The sequence below is a fragment of the Myotis davidii genome, unplaced genomic scaffold (assembly GCF_000327345.1).
Source record: "Myotis davidii unplaced genomic scaffold, ASM32734v1 scaffold591, whole genome shotgun sequence".
Lineage (NCBI taxonomy): Eukaryota > Metazoa > Chordata > Mammalia > Chiroptera > Vespertilionidae > Myotis > Myotis davidii.
Genome location: NW_006284340.1, coordinates 3,874,927 through 3,889,635, shown reverse-complemented (window position 1 = coordinate 3,889,635; position 14,709 = coordinate 3,874,927). Strand labels below are relative to the sequence as shown.

The following is a 14,709-nucleotide window of genomic DNA, read 5'->3' as shown; positions in this document are numbered from 1 at the left end:
GAGTGCTAACTTGGTCGTCATAAATGTGCATGAAAAGAGCCAAAAGAGCTGCTGGAGCTGGTTTGTGCTCCAGGGTCGTAAAACATAAAGCATTATAGAAACTTAAGCTATTAGTCTTCATTGGATTTCGATGTTGCATCCTTAACCTAATCAGATTTTTATGCCACGAACCACAATTATGCAAGTTAGCCTACAAACTGCACCAGAGTCAGATACACAAGACGTACTCTCTGCCGGCCGGAGCTTACGGACCACACTCAGAAGGCTGGCTGCTGATTCAGCTAGTTTTAGGTTCGGCCACAGCAGAGGTCTGTTCATGATCTGGGGGAGACAGACTGAGTATGTCTTAGGCTCCATTCCCCCCAAAACACATCGATGGGTAGCAGAAAACATGGCATCCTGTGTGGCAGAAATACAACCCGAGGAAGGGCTCCTTCTTCCTTTGACTCTAATCTGACTTATGACTTCTCAGAGCTAGAGGATGGACTTCAGGGAACAACTGTCAGCTGGTATCTAGGAAGAAGAGGAAGCTATTCTTTTTAGTTTTCCCCATGGAACGGAAGCAACTGTCTGGAAACAAAACAAAGCAAAACGAAAGAACAGTGGATTTTGCACTAGAAGGCACAACAGACAAGAAGAGTTTGCTTATTGCCAACTGTCAACCCATGTGACCCTGATGATAGGCACCAAAGGCAGTGGCAAGACCACGCAACGGCAAAGATAAGATCTGAACTAACAATGAAAATTTTGTTGGCAAAGGAAAGAAAGACCCAAGGAAATCCACTCCTGAATGAAGAAGAAAAGGAAATGTATTGTGCTTAGCACGTCAGGTGGAGGATTGAAAGTAATCCCTTGGAAGGTCTTATTTGAAGATTCAATATTTAACAGTCACATCCCTAATCTACAGATCTATGGTTATTTACTGGTTTTTCTTGAAGTGAGAACAAAATAAAGGGTTCATTCGTTCAACAAACAGTGGATGCTAATTATATTTTAGGCACTTTTTCAGAGATATAGACTCAAAGATTAATGAGAAATTGTCATAGGGTTTTGTACTTCTTCCCAGGTTTCTATCCAAAGTTCAGCTCTTTGTAGGGACAACTGTGCACTTTGTTTTCAGTTAACTTTATAAGTCTTCATTCAAGGTCATACAAACCTTTCATGATATATTTGTCATTGTTTTAAAAGAGTTTTACTGCAAAAGTGACATATGCCTACTGTGATAAAAGCAATACAGAAGTTTTAAGAATAAAAAAATATATTTCCCTGTCCCATATCCCTAATTTTGAAGCAAACAGATAACTGGTTCATATAAATACATGAATTCAACTATTTTGAGGTTGTATACATCTCTCTCTTTCTCTCTCTCTCTCTCTCTCTATATATATATATGTGTGTGTGTGTGTGTGTGTGTATAGTGTTTGTATACATATATCGTGTGTGTGTATATATATATATATATATAAACACACATACACACACTATATACACATATGTACTACATAGGGTTGGGCAAAACTAGGTCTACAGTGTGAGTATGTGAAACCCAAAGTTTATTTTTGCATTATTATTAATTATTGTATTTTTTCCCATACGAACATCTCTAAACCTACTTTGCCCCATCCTGTAATATAGTGAGAAAGATGCCTGCTAAAAGATTAAATATACAGGGTGTCACAAAAAAATGCATACACACTTTAATAGCTGATAGCTCAATTTTCAAAATGAAATATATTTTAATGAACACACCTTTATAATTATTCAAAGTGTGTGTATACATTTGAGGGGGACACCCTATATACATATGAAATTTTAAAAACAGATGTAATCCTATATCTACCATTTTACAACTTGCTCTATCTACTTCCAAATGGCTAGGAACAGACTATATCAGAATGGACAGGCAGTAAACTGGTAGCAAATAGCTGCCTGGTTGCCTCTGGGGAATGGAACTAAATTATCAGGAAATAAGAGTGGGAGGAAGATTTTGTACTTTATTCTATTTTATACAATTATAATTTTTTAAATAAGTAGAGAGAGAGAGAGAGAGAGTTGTCAAGTCTATCATGAGAGACAGTCATATAGGAAATAACAAGACAGGGAGATGTGAAAAATGCTGCCAAAGGATACATACACAGAGCTCTAAGAGCACAGGATAAGCAGCAAAGAACTCTGCCCAGAGCATCAAGGAAGGCCTGGTGCAAGTGATGATGTCTAAGCATGCTCCTGAGGAGCAGGAAAGAAGAGATGGTGGGATGGAGGTAGACTAGAGGACAAGGTTAGACAGACAGCACACACAAAGGCTCAGGAAGTGTGGGAAAGAACCAATGCCCTTTTCCAAACCAGGGAACCTTTATCCTGGATCCAGGGTTGGGGCCTGACACCGGGACGGGGTATTACTTAATGGCGAATACCGATTTATAGAGCTGGGGGTGGGGGGCAGGGTGGTAAAAAAATGCAAGTAAGAAACAGAAATCATAGCCAGGAAGACTCATTTGCTGATCCTAAGGATCCAAGAAAAGAGAAAAATCCTCTCAGAAATTAGGCAACTGAACAAACACCAGGAAAAGGAGAGAAAGAGAAAGTTCCAAGAGCAGGGCAAAAGAGGAGCCCAAGAAAATATTTCCAAATGAGACAGTAGTTATGGAGACTTTCGAAAGTATATCTATGGACAGGGGGGGAATCTCAGGCCTTAAGCCAGCAGTTCTCAACCTGTGGGTCGCGACCATTGGAAAACACATATAGCATATCAGATATTTACATTACGATTCATAACAGTAGCAAAATTACAGTTATGAAGTAGTAACGAAAATAATTTTATGGTTGGGGGTCACCACAACATGAGGAACTGTATTAAAGGGTCACGGCATTAGGAAGGTTGACTGTCTGGAAGCAAGTTGAAGTGATAGCAAGTAGCCTTATATGGTCAGAGTAGAGGATGCTTGGGGTTCAGAGTGGTTAGTGAATCAGCAGTAAGAGGACAGAGTGTGGTAGACTGAATAATGATTAGGACCAGAGATGCCCAGATCCTAACTTCCGGAACCCGTGAATGGCAAAAGTGATTTTGTAGATATGCTTAAATTAAGACTCTTGAGATGGAGAAATTATCCTGGAGTATCAGGCCCAATATAATCAAAGGGGCCCTTATAAGAGGTGTCAGAAGGAATCAGAGAGAAGGGCATGTGACTCATAGATTGGAGTGATGTACTTTGAAGATGGTGGAAGGGGCCACAAGCCAAGGAATATGGGTGGCCTCTAGCAGCTGGCAAGGGCAAGGACATCTTGCCACTCTGGAGCCTGCAAAAGGAACCAGCCATACTGATTAATACGTTGAGTTTAACCCACTAAAACTGATTTTGAACCTCTGGCCAGAACAGTCAGAAAGTGAATTATGTTGTTTTACGATCAATAACAAGCAAGGGGGTGTATACATCAGAGCTACAGTAAACAGATGGACTGTGACAAAGCTGGCTCCTAAGTGGCAAAATGGGCTGTGATCAAAAGTAGAGCACAGTACTAATGCCATAGACAAATTTCCCTCCTGGGCTCAGTGTTCAATCTTTAGGACACTGTAATACTGGGGTTGGATGCAAGGGGAGAACCCAGAGTTCGGGGAGGGTCAGACTCATCCCCAGCAGTCCAGAGGCTAGCAACCCTTGAACTATTGGCAAACAGAAACAGAGGAGGGTTTATCACTAGGCTGTGGCATGGAAACTTAGGAAGCTTTGCTAGCTGGTCTTATCTATATTTTCTTTCGTTACAGTCCTTTATTGGCAAATTGGGATCAGAACAATTTTAAGATGCTTAAGTTTGAATCCTGTGGTTGTGTCTTTGAGTTTAGAGAAATCAGGGTTTGGGGTGGGGAATGCCTGTAGCAACTGAAGTCCAGACCAGACACAAGCCTTTTACTTCTTCTGGAAGGAAGTAGCAAGAGACACTCTCAGGCCTCTGCTACTTCTTAACTGTTTGACTGCTAAGGAACGCTATCGCGCTCTTCTTATTTAAAACAAATTTATGTAAACAACTGGTATTTTTTAATTTTTGTTGTTGCAAAGCAATACAAGTGAGTTTATTGTATAAAAAGTGTTTTACATTTTTTCCCATACACGCGCAATTTTGCATATGTCCGAAAAAATACGTCAGCAGCCAAACGGTTAAGCAAGACAAAACTGGACTTCGTGTGGAGATCAGAGGACCAAGAGCATCCCAGCCATGGGGGACCATTTTCCCTACTGCAGCTGACCTGTCCCTAGTCCCTTGATCATTAAATTTCTATTGTCCTAATTTCATTAGTAGCCTTTAGCAGCTCACATATCCACAGCTTGGTCTCCTCAGAATGCCATGACGGTGAGCTCAGGAGAAGACATTCATGAACTGCAATTCTTAACCAGTCCTGGTTGACCAGAACCCACATTAACTAGCAACACTCCTCTACCAGAAAGCAAATTCAGAAGGTTTGAAAAACACCAGTCTTACACTTACTTGGACTGAATAGTAATTTACCATCAAACAGCAGACAAGGAATTATTTGAGGCTGGTATCTGGAGCTACATAAGCCGTAGAGCTCACATCAGTAGGAAAACTGGGTGTAAACAGAGGGCGGGAGGGCAAGAGAAGGGGTTATTGTGTAGCTGCTGGAAGGAGTTGCCAGTCAGTGAAGGCTGGGACTGTGGGGTACAGGAAGTGGTGGGGAGACTGCGGTAACCACGTCCTTCTCCTCTACTTCATAAAAACAGCTGTTGTTATGATAGCAGAAGCATGGCAAGTGGCTGGTAAACCTTTCAAGGATTCTCCCTACAATAACTAAGTGAGCGTACAGTTTGGGCACCATCCTGAATAAAAGTTTCCCCTGAATACCCACATGCTGACACTGAGTTTTAGCAACCAAACCTTGGCATTTTAAGGATGTAGGGCATCAAGGCAATACCCACATTGGTCATTCACCTACATACTCCTTAAGTCTGGTCCTATTGCACCTAGACAGCCAGAAATTGCTGTAAAATTTGTGGATGCTCATGTCTGTCACTCACCTTTGCTAATGTCTTCATATTCCAGCCAGAGTCGCCGCTGGACCTGTTTGTTTGGGTACCAGATAGAGCAGGACTCCTCAAAGCCATAGATAGCTTCCTGGATGTAGTGGTTGCCAAACTGGTCCAACAAGGCCACAAAATCCCCACGGGATGTCGCCCCATCGAGGGAGTGGAGCGCATTGCTGAGGGCTGTGGAGAAACATCACCCAAGAGTAAGAGTGAGAACTCACAATAGGGGCATCTGGGTTCCCAGGTCATTCAGTCCCAATTGTGGATGTCCTGTGTGGCCCAGAGTGAGTTGCAGAGCTGCCTGGGATTACAGGTGAATTTCCATTCAACTAAACCAGATCTTTTGGTTCCTAAACAAATTATCTATCTCTTTAAGCCAGTTGGCCATGTTGTTAATTGTACAAATTAAGCAGAACATTGCCAAATCTACTCCCCTGCTAAGTCAATGGTTTTTTGTTTTTTTTTTCTCTCTCAAATTGTAAGTCGTGACATTAAATCATTTTATCAAGCTCAAATAATAGCATTTGGGGGGGAGGGGGAAGAGAAAAAAAATAGCATGGTCTGAAATAGACACACAAATACCAGCAGAGAACATTTCTCATCGTAAGATGAAGTATCACTCATGGAACTTCTGTTGTGTGTATGTGGGAGTGTGCTTACCCCGGACTTGTTCTCCCTGTTTAAGAGAATTATGTCTGTCTGAAAAATAACCTGCAACAAATTTTCTGAATCTAATGCCTGCTGATCCTGGCCAGCTCTCCACAGCCCTTCTTTCATATAGCCTTGCACACCTGTGTCCTATTAGTAAACAGCAGAACCTGGCCCAGGCATGAGACCTCAAGTCCACATCATTGAGATGCCAAGGGCCATTCTGAAAGGCATGTGGCAATGGAGGTATATAACTGTTAACCCCTGATATGCAGTCCCTGTGTTGGGTAGGGCCTATACAGCTGGAGTTTCCTAGAATGAAGAGGGGCTTAGTTTTTTCTCGGTGTTTTCTGCACCAGCAGAGTTGACTTCAGTAAGATCCCCATCCCAATCCCTTCTTGCCAAGAACTTTTCATAATAAGAAATAAAAAGTTCAGAGTCCTTTCTGTCCTCTGCAGATGTTCTCTACCCTTAATGCATTTTTTTCTATGTGCAGAGAGCCTTATCTTTTGTGAACATATGTCTATCTGCTCTTCAAAACTGCATCTAGCCTCTACCCCTTCTCTCTCTCCTGCTGGCCCTAAGCTCTGCCTCCCCATGGCTGACCCCAAGACAACAGTCCCTTGTCTTGTCAGCCGGTGCCAGTAATACCATCTGAATCTAGTCAGCCTTCCACCTAACACAGAGAAGCCAGATTTTGTAGCATAAACGTCTGGTCTGGTACCTTCCTTAGGTGCCCTCAGAGGACGGAGTTGAGTAATGTCCTAGTCCATGGGTGAAGCAGAATAGTAGAGACATAGACCTATATTAAGTCCATATTTACTGAAATTTTCTCTTTTGCAAATTGTACATTAGTACTGCTAAAATGCTAGGAAAACTTGATTCAAGGCATTTACCACTAAGATTTGAAGAATACTTGTACAGGCACCTCACTGTTCTGTTTTAGAATAATTTGTCCTAAGTTTCAAATTCATTATTCCTTAAATTAATAAATCTAGCTACCTGTCTGTCTATCATGTTTTGCTTGCATGCTGTTTAGGAATTGTAAGCTATTTTCTATTTTTCCTTCCCCCATCCCTCTTTCTTGCTTCTTTCCCTTATTTCCTTCATTGTATGAAACCTCGAAGTTTTGCTCCCTGCAATTGGAACAAAGTGATAAAGTAGGTGTTTATCTTCAGTGGTCCCTGCCTTGCCCTTTCCATCTCTTCTATGACCCAAGATAAAATATGCAATTTAATCCATCCTTAGAAAAGGGTCTGCTTCCAGCCATTTGCCCTGAAAGGTGAATACGAATGAACTGATTATCTATCTCACTTAGAATGCACCTTCGACAGTGGGCTAAAACACTGTGCCCTGGGGAAGGAACTCCCGTCCCAGAGCAGGTGGGAGGGACAGCATGCTGCTGTGCTCACCCTGAGAGATGGTCGCTTGGTTGAGTTTGATGTGGTACATCACAGACCGGACCTTCCAGTGCTGCAGCACGGGGTAGCCAGACACCTCACTGAAGTTCACCATCCCTAGGGGCAGAGGAGAACACAGGCTCAGAATGTGCGATGGATTCCCAAGTCCCAAACCTACTGGGTTGGCCTGGGGGTCAGTGTAGGGGGCAGTAAGTGTGAGAAAATTTGATGGAGAGAATTTCTGGAACCACAGTCACAACAGATATTATTCACTGAACCCTGATTCTGTGCCCAGCATTTTGCTAAACCCTCTGAACCTATAAATTCATTTGATTCTTGTGCAATAGGTATTATTATTTGCATTTTATAAATGGGGAGACTAAGGCTCAGAGAAGGTGTTTGCATAAGGGCCCTAGGCCAACAGGTGTGTCTGAGAGCGGGCTGGGGTTCTTAACCATTCTGGTATAATATTCCCTTAATAAGTGTATATAAAACGCTAGGCTTACTGTAACACACCACATTTTTACTGCCTTTAATAGTTGCAGTAATTGACTTAGCTTACATACCTGATAACATTGATTTTTCCGTTCCATTTACCTGATCTGTGTTCAGTATTTAAGTTTTAATTACTCTGAAGTTGATCATGCTTATTTCTTCACCAGGAGGGACAGTGTCAGCGCAACTAAGGGGCAGGAATGGCCCTCTATTGGGTGACACTGATGTGCCAGACACGGTGATAGACACTTTATTTGCACTCCTCCTTTTATTGGTGGGATACCTGAGGCTCCAAGAAGCCAAATTACTCATCCAAGGTCACTCTCAAGAAACACATCCTTGTAGCCTCTTAGTGATGTTATAATGAGCTGTTCCTTTTTGAGCACCTTGGAATGGCACCCTATTTGAATTCTGGCCATTACTATAAAATGCTACAGAAACAAAATAATTAGGTCATATATGGGTCAGTGGTTCTCAACCTTCCTAATGACGCGACCCTTTAATATAGTTCCTCATGTTGTGGTGACCCCCAACCACAAAATTATTTTCATTGCTACTTCATAACTGTAATTTTGCTACTGTTATGAATCGTAATGTAAATATCTGATATGCAGGATGTATTTAGGCAACCCCTGTGAAAGGGTCGTTTGACCCCCAAAGGGGTTTCGACCCACAGCTTGAGAACCGCTACCATAGGTAGTAAAAACAAAAATTCATCTTGCTAAGTTTAGAAAACCAATTTTAGCTTAATTTCTATGCCTGTTTGCTATGTATATATTATAGGAATAAGTATATAGAGAGATATATGCATATTTGTATATATACAAATATAATGGCCATATATAAAATAAATTTAGAAGATAGGAGATAGTGAGTGTGTGTATAAATATAATGGAAATAATACATATGTAGTGAATTATCCTGCCATTTTAACCCATGCTTCCTTCAGGCATAATCAACTAATTTAATACCTAAACTAGATGAAGAGTGGGTGGGATTAATTAGCTGCTTGTCAATGCTGATCAAATTAGGTGTGCAATTACCAAACTTCCATTTCTGTGTGAATCATATGGGAATAATTATTGGTAAGATAAAAAGAAAAAAGGTCAGAAGAGGTACTTAGTGAATCAATTGCTTAAATCTAATTGTAGGCCATCAATGATTAAGACTCAAAGAAGGTTTTAGCACTTTTTCTTTCAAATGTTCTTCTTTTAGGGCATAAAGTTTTATGACAACAGTCATTCTCCTACCTACTCTGGCTTTTAACCTTTATGCTAATTTTCAAATCATATAAATGAAATTATGCTTTTACAAGTTTAAGACCCAGTCACATACCTCAAAGGCACGTTTTATTGGAACATAAGAGGCACACTGTGGAGGACTGTTCTAGATAACATGTACCCTCTAGTTAAGTCAGTTCATCAGCTTGCTGTGTTTTTGAAAAGTTTAATAACAAAAAAATAGCAAGCCCACTAAATAAACATTTTTTAATATACAGTATTATAAAATGTTCCCTTTAATTGAATTGTTTCCTAGTGGGACAAGAGAGGAGCAGGAAATCAGGAGACGGGTGTTCTAAAACTGGCCATGGGGGAGAGGGGTTCTGACTGCAAGTCTGGAGCCTGAGCTTCCTCTCTCTGGACACCTGGCTAGAGGATCTCTGGGTTCCCAGTTGCTTTGCCTATAAAACTAAAGGTTCAGCTGAAATGACCTAGTCCTTCCTTCTCAATTCTGTGATTCCAATCAGGATTAGTGACATTGGACTAGGCAACTCGTGTTTTACAATTTTCCTATCTGGAAAGTGGGATTGTGATTCATCTTACCTGCTTGATAAGTAGGCTGTCAGAACAAAATTATGTTTCAGGTATAAAAGTACGTTGAGAAAAGATAAACCACTACATGGAACATGGCTTCCAAAATGTTGTCACCTCTACCTCACCTCACTCATCACCCCTAATTATGTGAACCTGACACTTCTTAATTGATGCTTTTGTTATAAATATCTAGAACAACAGAGGAACTAAAAAATGCAGGAAGTACGAATGTAGAAGAGTAGAGAGGGATGAGTGTCCCACATTCGCCCAGGGTGAGCCAGACAACCGAACTGCTGTGTTACTTAACTACCGAACAGCAATTCTACTTAATGCGTTTATGCCAGAGCACAGCTAAGGAAATGGTTACATAACTGTGCTGCTCAGCAGATGTTGTTCTGTGCCCACTTACAGATACTATTTCCATTATTTAAAAAGAAAGGGATATTTTAAAGTAGATATACTTTTCAGCTGAGTCATAGAATTATTTCTCAGTGTGCCCTTGGCACTGCAGTTGGCTCGAGTTAATTTATTGTTATTGGGAATACATTTATGAATGACTCTTTTTTTTCAAACAAAGTATCTCCAACTAATGTTTTCTCCAGAATAAACATTAATTTTTTCTTTAACTATGCCTGAAGAAAAATGACTGAATAGATTTATGTGAGAGAAAGAAAGGAAGAAAGGGAGGGCGAGAAGGAGGGAAGGCAGGAGGAAGTAAAGAAGAAAGGAAGGAAGCTTTTTTCTATTATTTATTTGAAATGTCAGGGGATATATTATCACCAAAGTTCTAAAGTCTGTTTCCTTTGGTTGACCTTGAAGAAGTTCCTAAGAGCACAGAACTCTACATCTTCATATTGCTTTAGCAATTGTGATGCCCAGTAGACCCATGAGTGGGGTCAGCAGCCTCTTCTACCTCCTTGGTCTACCCCTGCACTCTCTTCTTTTCCTTAATTAAGAGACTGAAAATACAAATAGATGATGGCCAGATCACATGTAAAAATAGAACTCTGACCCAGAATCTGCAGCAATCAGCCCAGAAAACCAACCTATCCACAGTAATCAGCCCAAGAAGGGAGTCTACTATCCTACATCAGATCTGTAGGAAGTCAGAGCACTATCTCGAGCAACCAGTCCAGGATGCCAAACAGTAACACCTGTAAAAGTTGGCCCACCATGCCCAGGACTTGATTAATAACTGACAGATTCCCAATTTTTGTTCTTGCTTCCAACTTAGGTCCAACCAGAGAATGCCAAATATGTCCCCCTAAACACTCACAGAGAATGCCATACTCCTGGGTAGCTGGCCCTCTATTGCCAACAGCTCCCCCAGGGCTCATCTGGCCTCTCTCCTTCCCCTCTGAAGTTCTCCTCCCCTCCGCCTGCCGATCTGTCTCTTCCAAGAAGAAGTGAAGGCAACCGCCTCCCATACTACAGACTCTATAGAATAGAGAAAGCTATGAATAAACAGGTTTCATCTGATTAGTCTACATTTATTTTCACACAACTTATTATATGAAAAAGGCTGGTAAAGCTCAGCCTTAACTGTTATTTTGATAAAGGGGGAAGCAATCAGCAAGATAAAACACACAAGTCAATATTTTCTAGTATGTCTTCAAACCAGAAATTCCGAAAGATGAAAATGGCTGTTATGTGTAAGAGAATTAATTCTCTAGGGACATAAGTTTAGGAACAAAGATGAAAATGGCTGTTATGTGTAAGAGAATTCTCTAGGGACATAACTTTAGGAATTGCTAGTTTAAATAAAGTCAACCGATTTCTTTATCTCGGGGTTTCTGGAACCTGTTGTATGCTAAGATGTTGCGAAGAATTGAAGACAGAACTTACTTAAAAGTGGAGCACTGGCCCATTCCTAGTCAGGGCACATGCTGTAGCTGCAGGCTCCATGCCCATTGTGGTGTGTAGGAGGCAGCCAATCAATGATTCTCTCTCATCACTGATGTTTCTATCTTTCTCTCCCTCCCTTCCTCTCTGAAATCAATAAAAATATGTTTTTTAAAAAAGAGTGGAGCACTGTTTTTTCATGCTTAGAAATGCTAATATAGAAGATTCCGTTTAAAATCTAAGCTTGTAGGTTTATGGGGATTACGACCTATACTAGCACAATAGTGTGACAAGATATGAAATTATCTGTGTGACTCTCAGGAAAGATACAAGTAAACGTTGCCCGACTAGAAAGTTAATATGGAAGAAATCTGGTCAACCATCTCTTTAAATTGACTCTTCTAGTTATTCTGGGCTTTACATAAAGAAGATAGATTCCTTTATATATCAAAGAAGAGTTCTTGGTCTAAATGGCACCACTTTTTAATCAAAATAGGTTAAAAACAAAGGCAGGCTACAAAAGTAGCAGGTCAAGAAGGGTTCCCTCTACACTTCGGAACATAGACTTCACTCTCTCAAGGCCATGAAAACGAAAGTGATCCATATGGATACCCTGTACTCTTTGCCTCCAACATGCCACATCAGGCAAGGTCCGAGGGCACGGGAAGAATGTTATGTTGTGGCTGATGACCGAATTCATATCTTTTCCCTATTTCCAAAGGTATTTTGGTGTTTCTCAGATTTATCCACCCACTCCTCCCCAGAAAGCTTCAGGTAGCATCCAGGATTACTCTCTGTCCTCCAGGCCTGGCGACCCAAACACAGTCTCACCTGCACAGTAAGTGTAACGTGTGAGGTTGTGGTGGGTCTTTAAATGGAAACCAGGTGGCTTTTCACTGGTGTGGACCCCGTCCTATTTGTGCATCTCACCCCTCCTTTACCAGGTACTTTAGACGCCCAGCAAATGTTTCTCAGCAAATGAAGTGTAAGCAAGACATCGAGATTCCCCAGCACCAGAGATGTAGGCTTTAGAGACATGCCCAGAGGCTGCGCTGTACTTTCTTCATTTTAAGGTCTGTGTGTGTGTGTGTGTGTTTGTGGGTGTAATTGTTTTTTAGAGGGGAACTGATTTCAATGAGATTTATTTCTGGTCCAGATATATCTAATAGTTTTTTTTCTTGCTCCCTCTCCTCCCCCCATAGGTAAAACACTAAGGTTTATTTATTTATTTAACAAACATATCTCACTGTGTAACAGCAACTGTTCTATAAACTTTACAAATATTAACTTATTTATTCCTCATATCAATCCTATAAGGAAGATAATATTCATTTTTACAGGTAACAAAAAATGAGGGACAGAGGTCAGTAACTTGTCCAAGATTACACAGCCAGTGTAGAGTTGAGCCCAGCTGTCAGGTTCCAGAGCCTTCACTATTAATCACTATGTACACTACCCTAGACAGACGTATTTCTAATTCTACCCAGGTCTAAACTACAATGTTAACATAACTCAATATTTGGAAGAGGCTTGACCCCAGCACAATCCATTCCCCAGAAAAGGAAGGAAAAGGGGGAAAAGGGTAAAAAATAAGAAAGTCATAGAAGGAGGAAGGAAGAGAAGTAATGGAGAAATGAACAAACCCAGTAAAGAAATTGCGCTTACATCCAGCCTTCCAGCACATGACACTGGGTTCCTGGTTAGTTGCCCTTTATGGGTCCATGGGACCCTTTGAAATGTCTTCTTTAGTCCAGGAGATGCTAACTGGGGGGTCTTCACAGGCACAGAAAGGAGAAGCTTCCCCTGAGGTTCTTGCCTCTTCCCATCAACCCTTCCCTTAGTTCCATATGAGCCAGGGGAAGATGCCACTGGGCTCAGAACAGCATTGTGGCAGGTGTCGCTCCATCTTATGATAAGGCATGAACCAAGAAGCTGCGGTGTCTGAAGTCACACAGCTAGAAAGTAGCAGAGCCAGGATTCAGACCCTGGGTCGTTGGACCACCCTCACACTGCCCCACAGTACTTGGCAATGACAGACATTCAGACCACAGTAACCTGCACCTTCTCTCTGCCTCTGCTATGACCTGGTTACACCCTTTAATCCACTGAGAACTCTGAACTCTCATCTACTACCCCATCTGATTCAAAGCATCCCAGTGAGACTAGCGGGAAAGGTATTATTATGAGTATTTTACAGATGATTATATAATAATATTGGCAATTTTACTGACAATCCCACCAGTGTTCAGTTTTAGGACTGAGCTTTTATTGTATATTAAGGAAATCACTGGCTTTGAAACCAAGTAAGTGAGGTCAAGAGTCTTCATTTTATGAGACCCTGAGGAGCCCCCTGGCATTTGCAGGGTAAGTGAGGGCAGGAGGCATACTTACCAGTCAGAAAGTCTGGGTCAGGGGTGGGCTCTGAGATTTCCTCCAGGCACTGGTTCTCCAGGGGGACAGTGGCCACCACAAGACCATCTGGCAGCTGCTGGTCTAAACCTCGAGCAAAGTTGTTTTGCCTGGAAACAGAGGCAGACATTCATTTCTGAGTGTGCAGGTGAATCCCACTCCTTAGTGCGAAATCCATATCTCAACCCACAATGAAAAAATTCTTTCTGGGCCAAAAACTCCCCTCATTCAGAACCCCACTCAGTGTACATGTCTGGAGTAGGACGTGGGTGTGAGAGGTAGGGTGAGGGCTGGGGGAGATTAGAAATAAACCAGACAAAAAGGTTTGCTCGGAAGATAGAGACATTCTTTCTTCCCATCCCTGTCCCTATTTCTCAGTGCCCTCTGCATAAGATCTGCGTGTTTGCGGTCTCATTTCTAGATTACAGAGAAGACCCAGCCATCACAAGAATGGGCATGACACCTCACTGCTTGCTGTTGGCAAGGTCCCAGGCAAAAGGGGAAATACAGTAAAGTCTACAGTCTAAAAGTGACTCCAGGAACTGGCTTGGAAATTTATCCTCGGTTTGTTCATGTGAGTCTAGGCTCAGGTTGCTATGAACTTCTCATCCATATCACAACGGTTTCATCATACTTATCACCTCCCAAAGCATGAGTTCTGAGGGAGGTGTATTCAAGTAGCCTAAGACCGAACAGAAACAGGGGTCAAATGCAGAATCTCCTAGAAATAGTCTAAACCGATGCTTTGAAACATTTTGCTCTAGGATCCCTTTACACTCTTAAAAATAACTGAAGGCCCAAGTTACTCCTATTTATGTGGATTACCTCTATCAACATTTACCCTATTGGAAATAGAAGAATTTTAAAAATATTAATTTACTGGAAAATATCAATCATAAAGCCATTAAATAGTAACATCCTATATAATAATGGGTTAATATGCAAATTGACCATCACACCCTCACACAAGATGGCCACACCCATGTGGTCACAAGACGGCCGGCAGGGGAGGGCAGTTGTGGGTGATCAGGCCAGCAGGGGAGGAAGGTTGGGGGGGACTAG

General features: G+C 41.6%; 1 protein-coding gene across 1 annotated transcript in view; it reads right to left on the bottom strand.

The window, feature by feature from the left end:
• The window catches only part of ASTN1 (astrotactin 1), a 299,182-nt gene that overhangs the window by 48,813 nt on the left and 235,660 nt on the right, over nucleotides 1-14,709 (bottom strand). The window contains exons 15-17 of the mRNA XM_006754536.2: nucleotides 13,630-13,757; nucleotides 7,100-7,204; nucleotides 5,031-5,219 (exon numbers count right to left, since the gene is read on the bottom strand). Of these exons, the coding sequence (XP_006754599.1) occupies nucleotides 5,031-5,219; nucleotides 7,100-7,204; nucleotides 13,630-13,757 (422 nt within the window). The remainder of the gene's footprint in view (nucleotides 1-5,030; nucleotides 5,220-7,099; nucleotides 7,205-13,629; nucleotides 13,758-14,709) is intronic.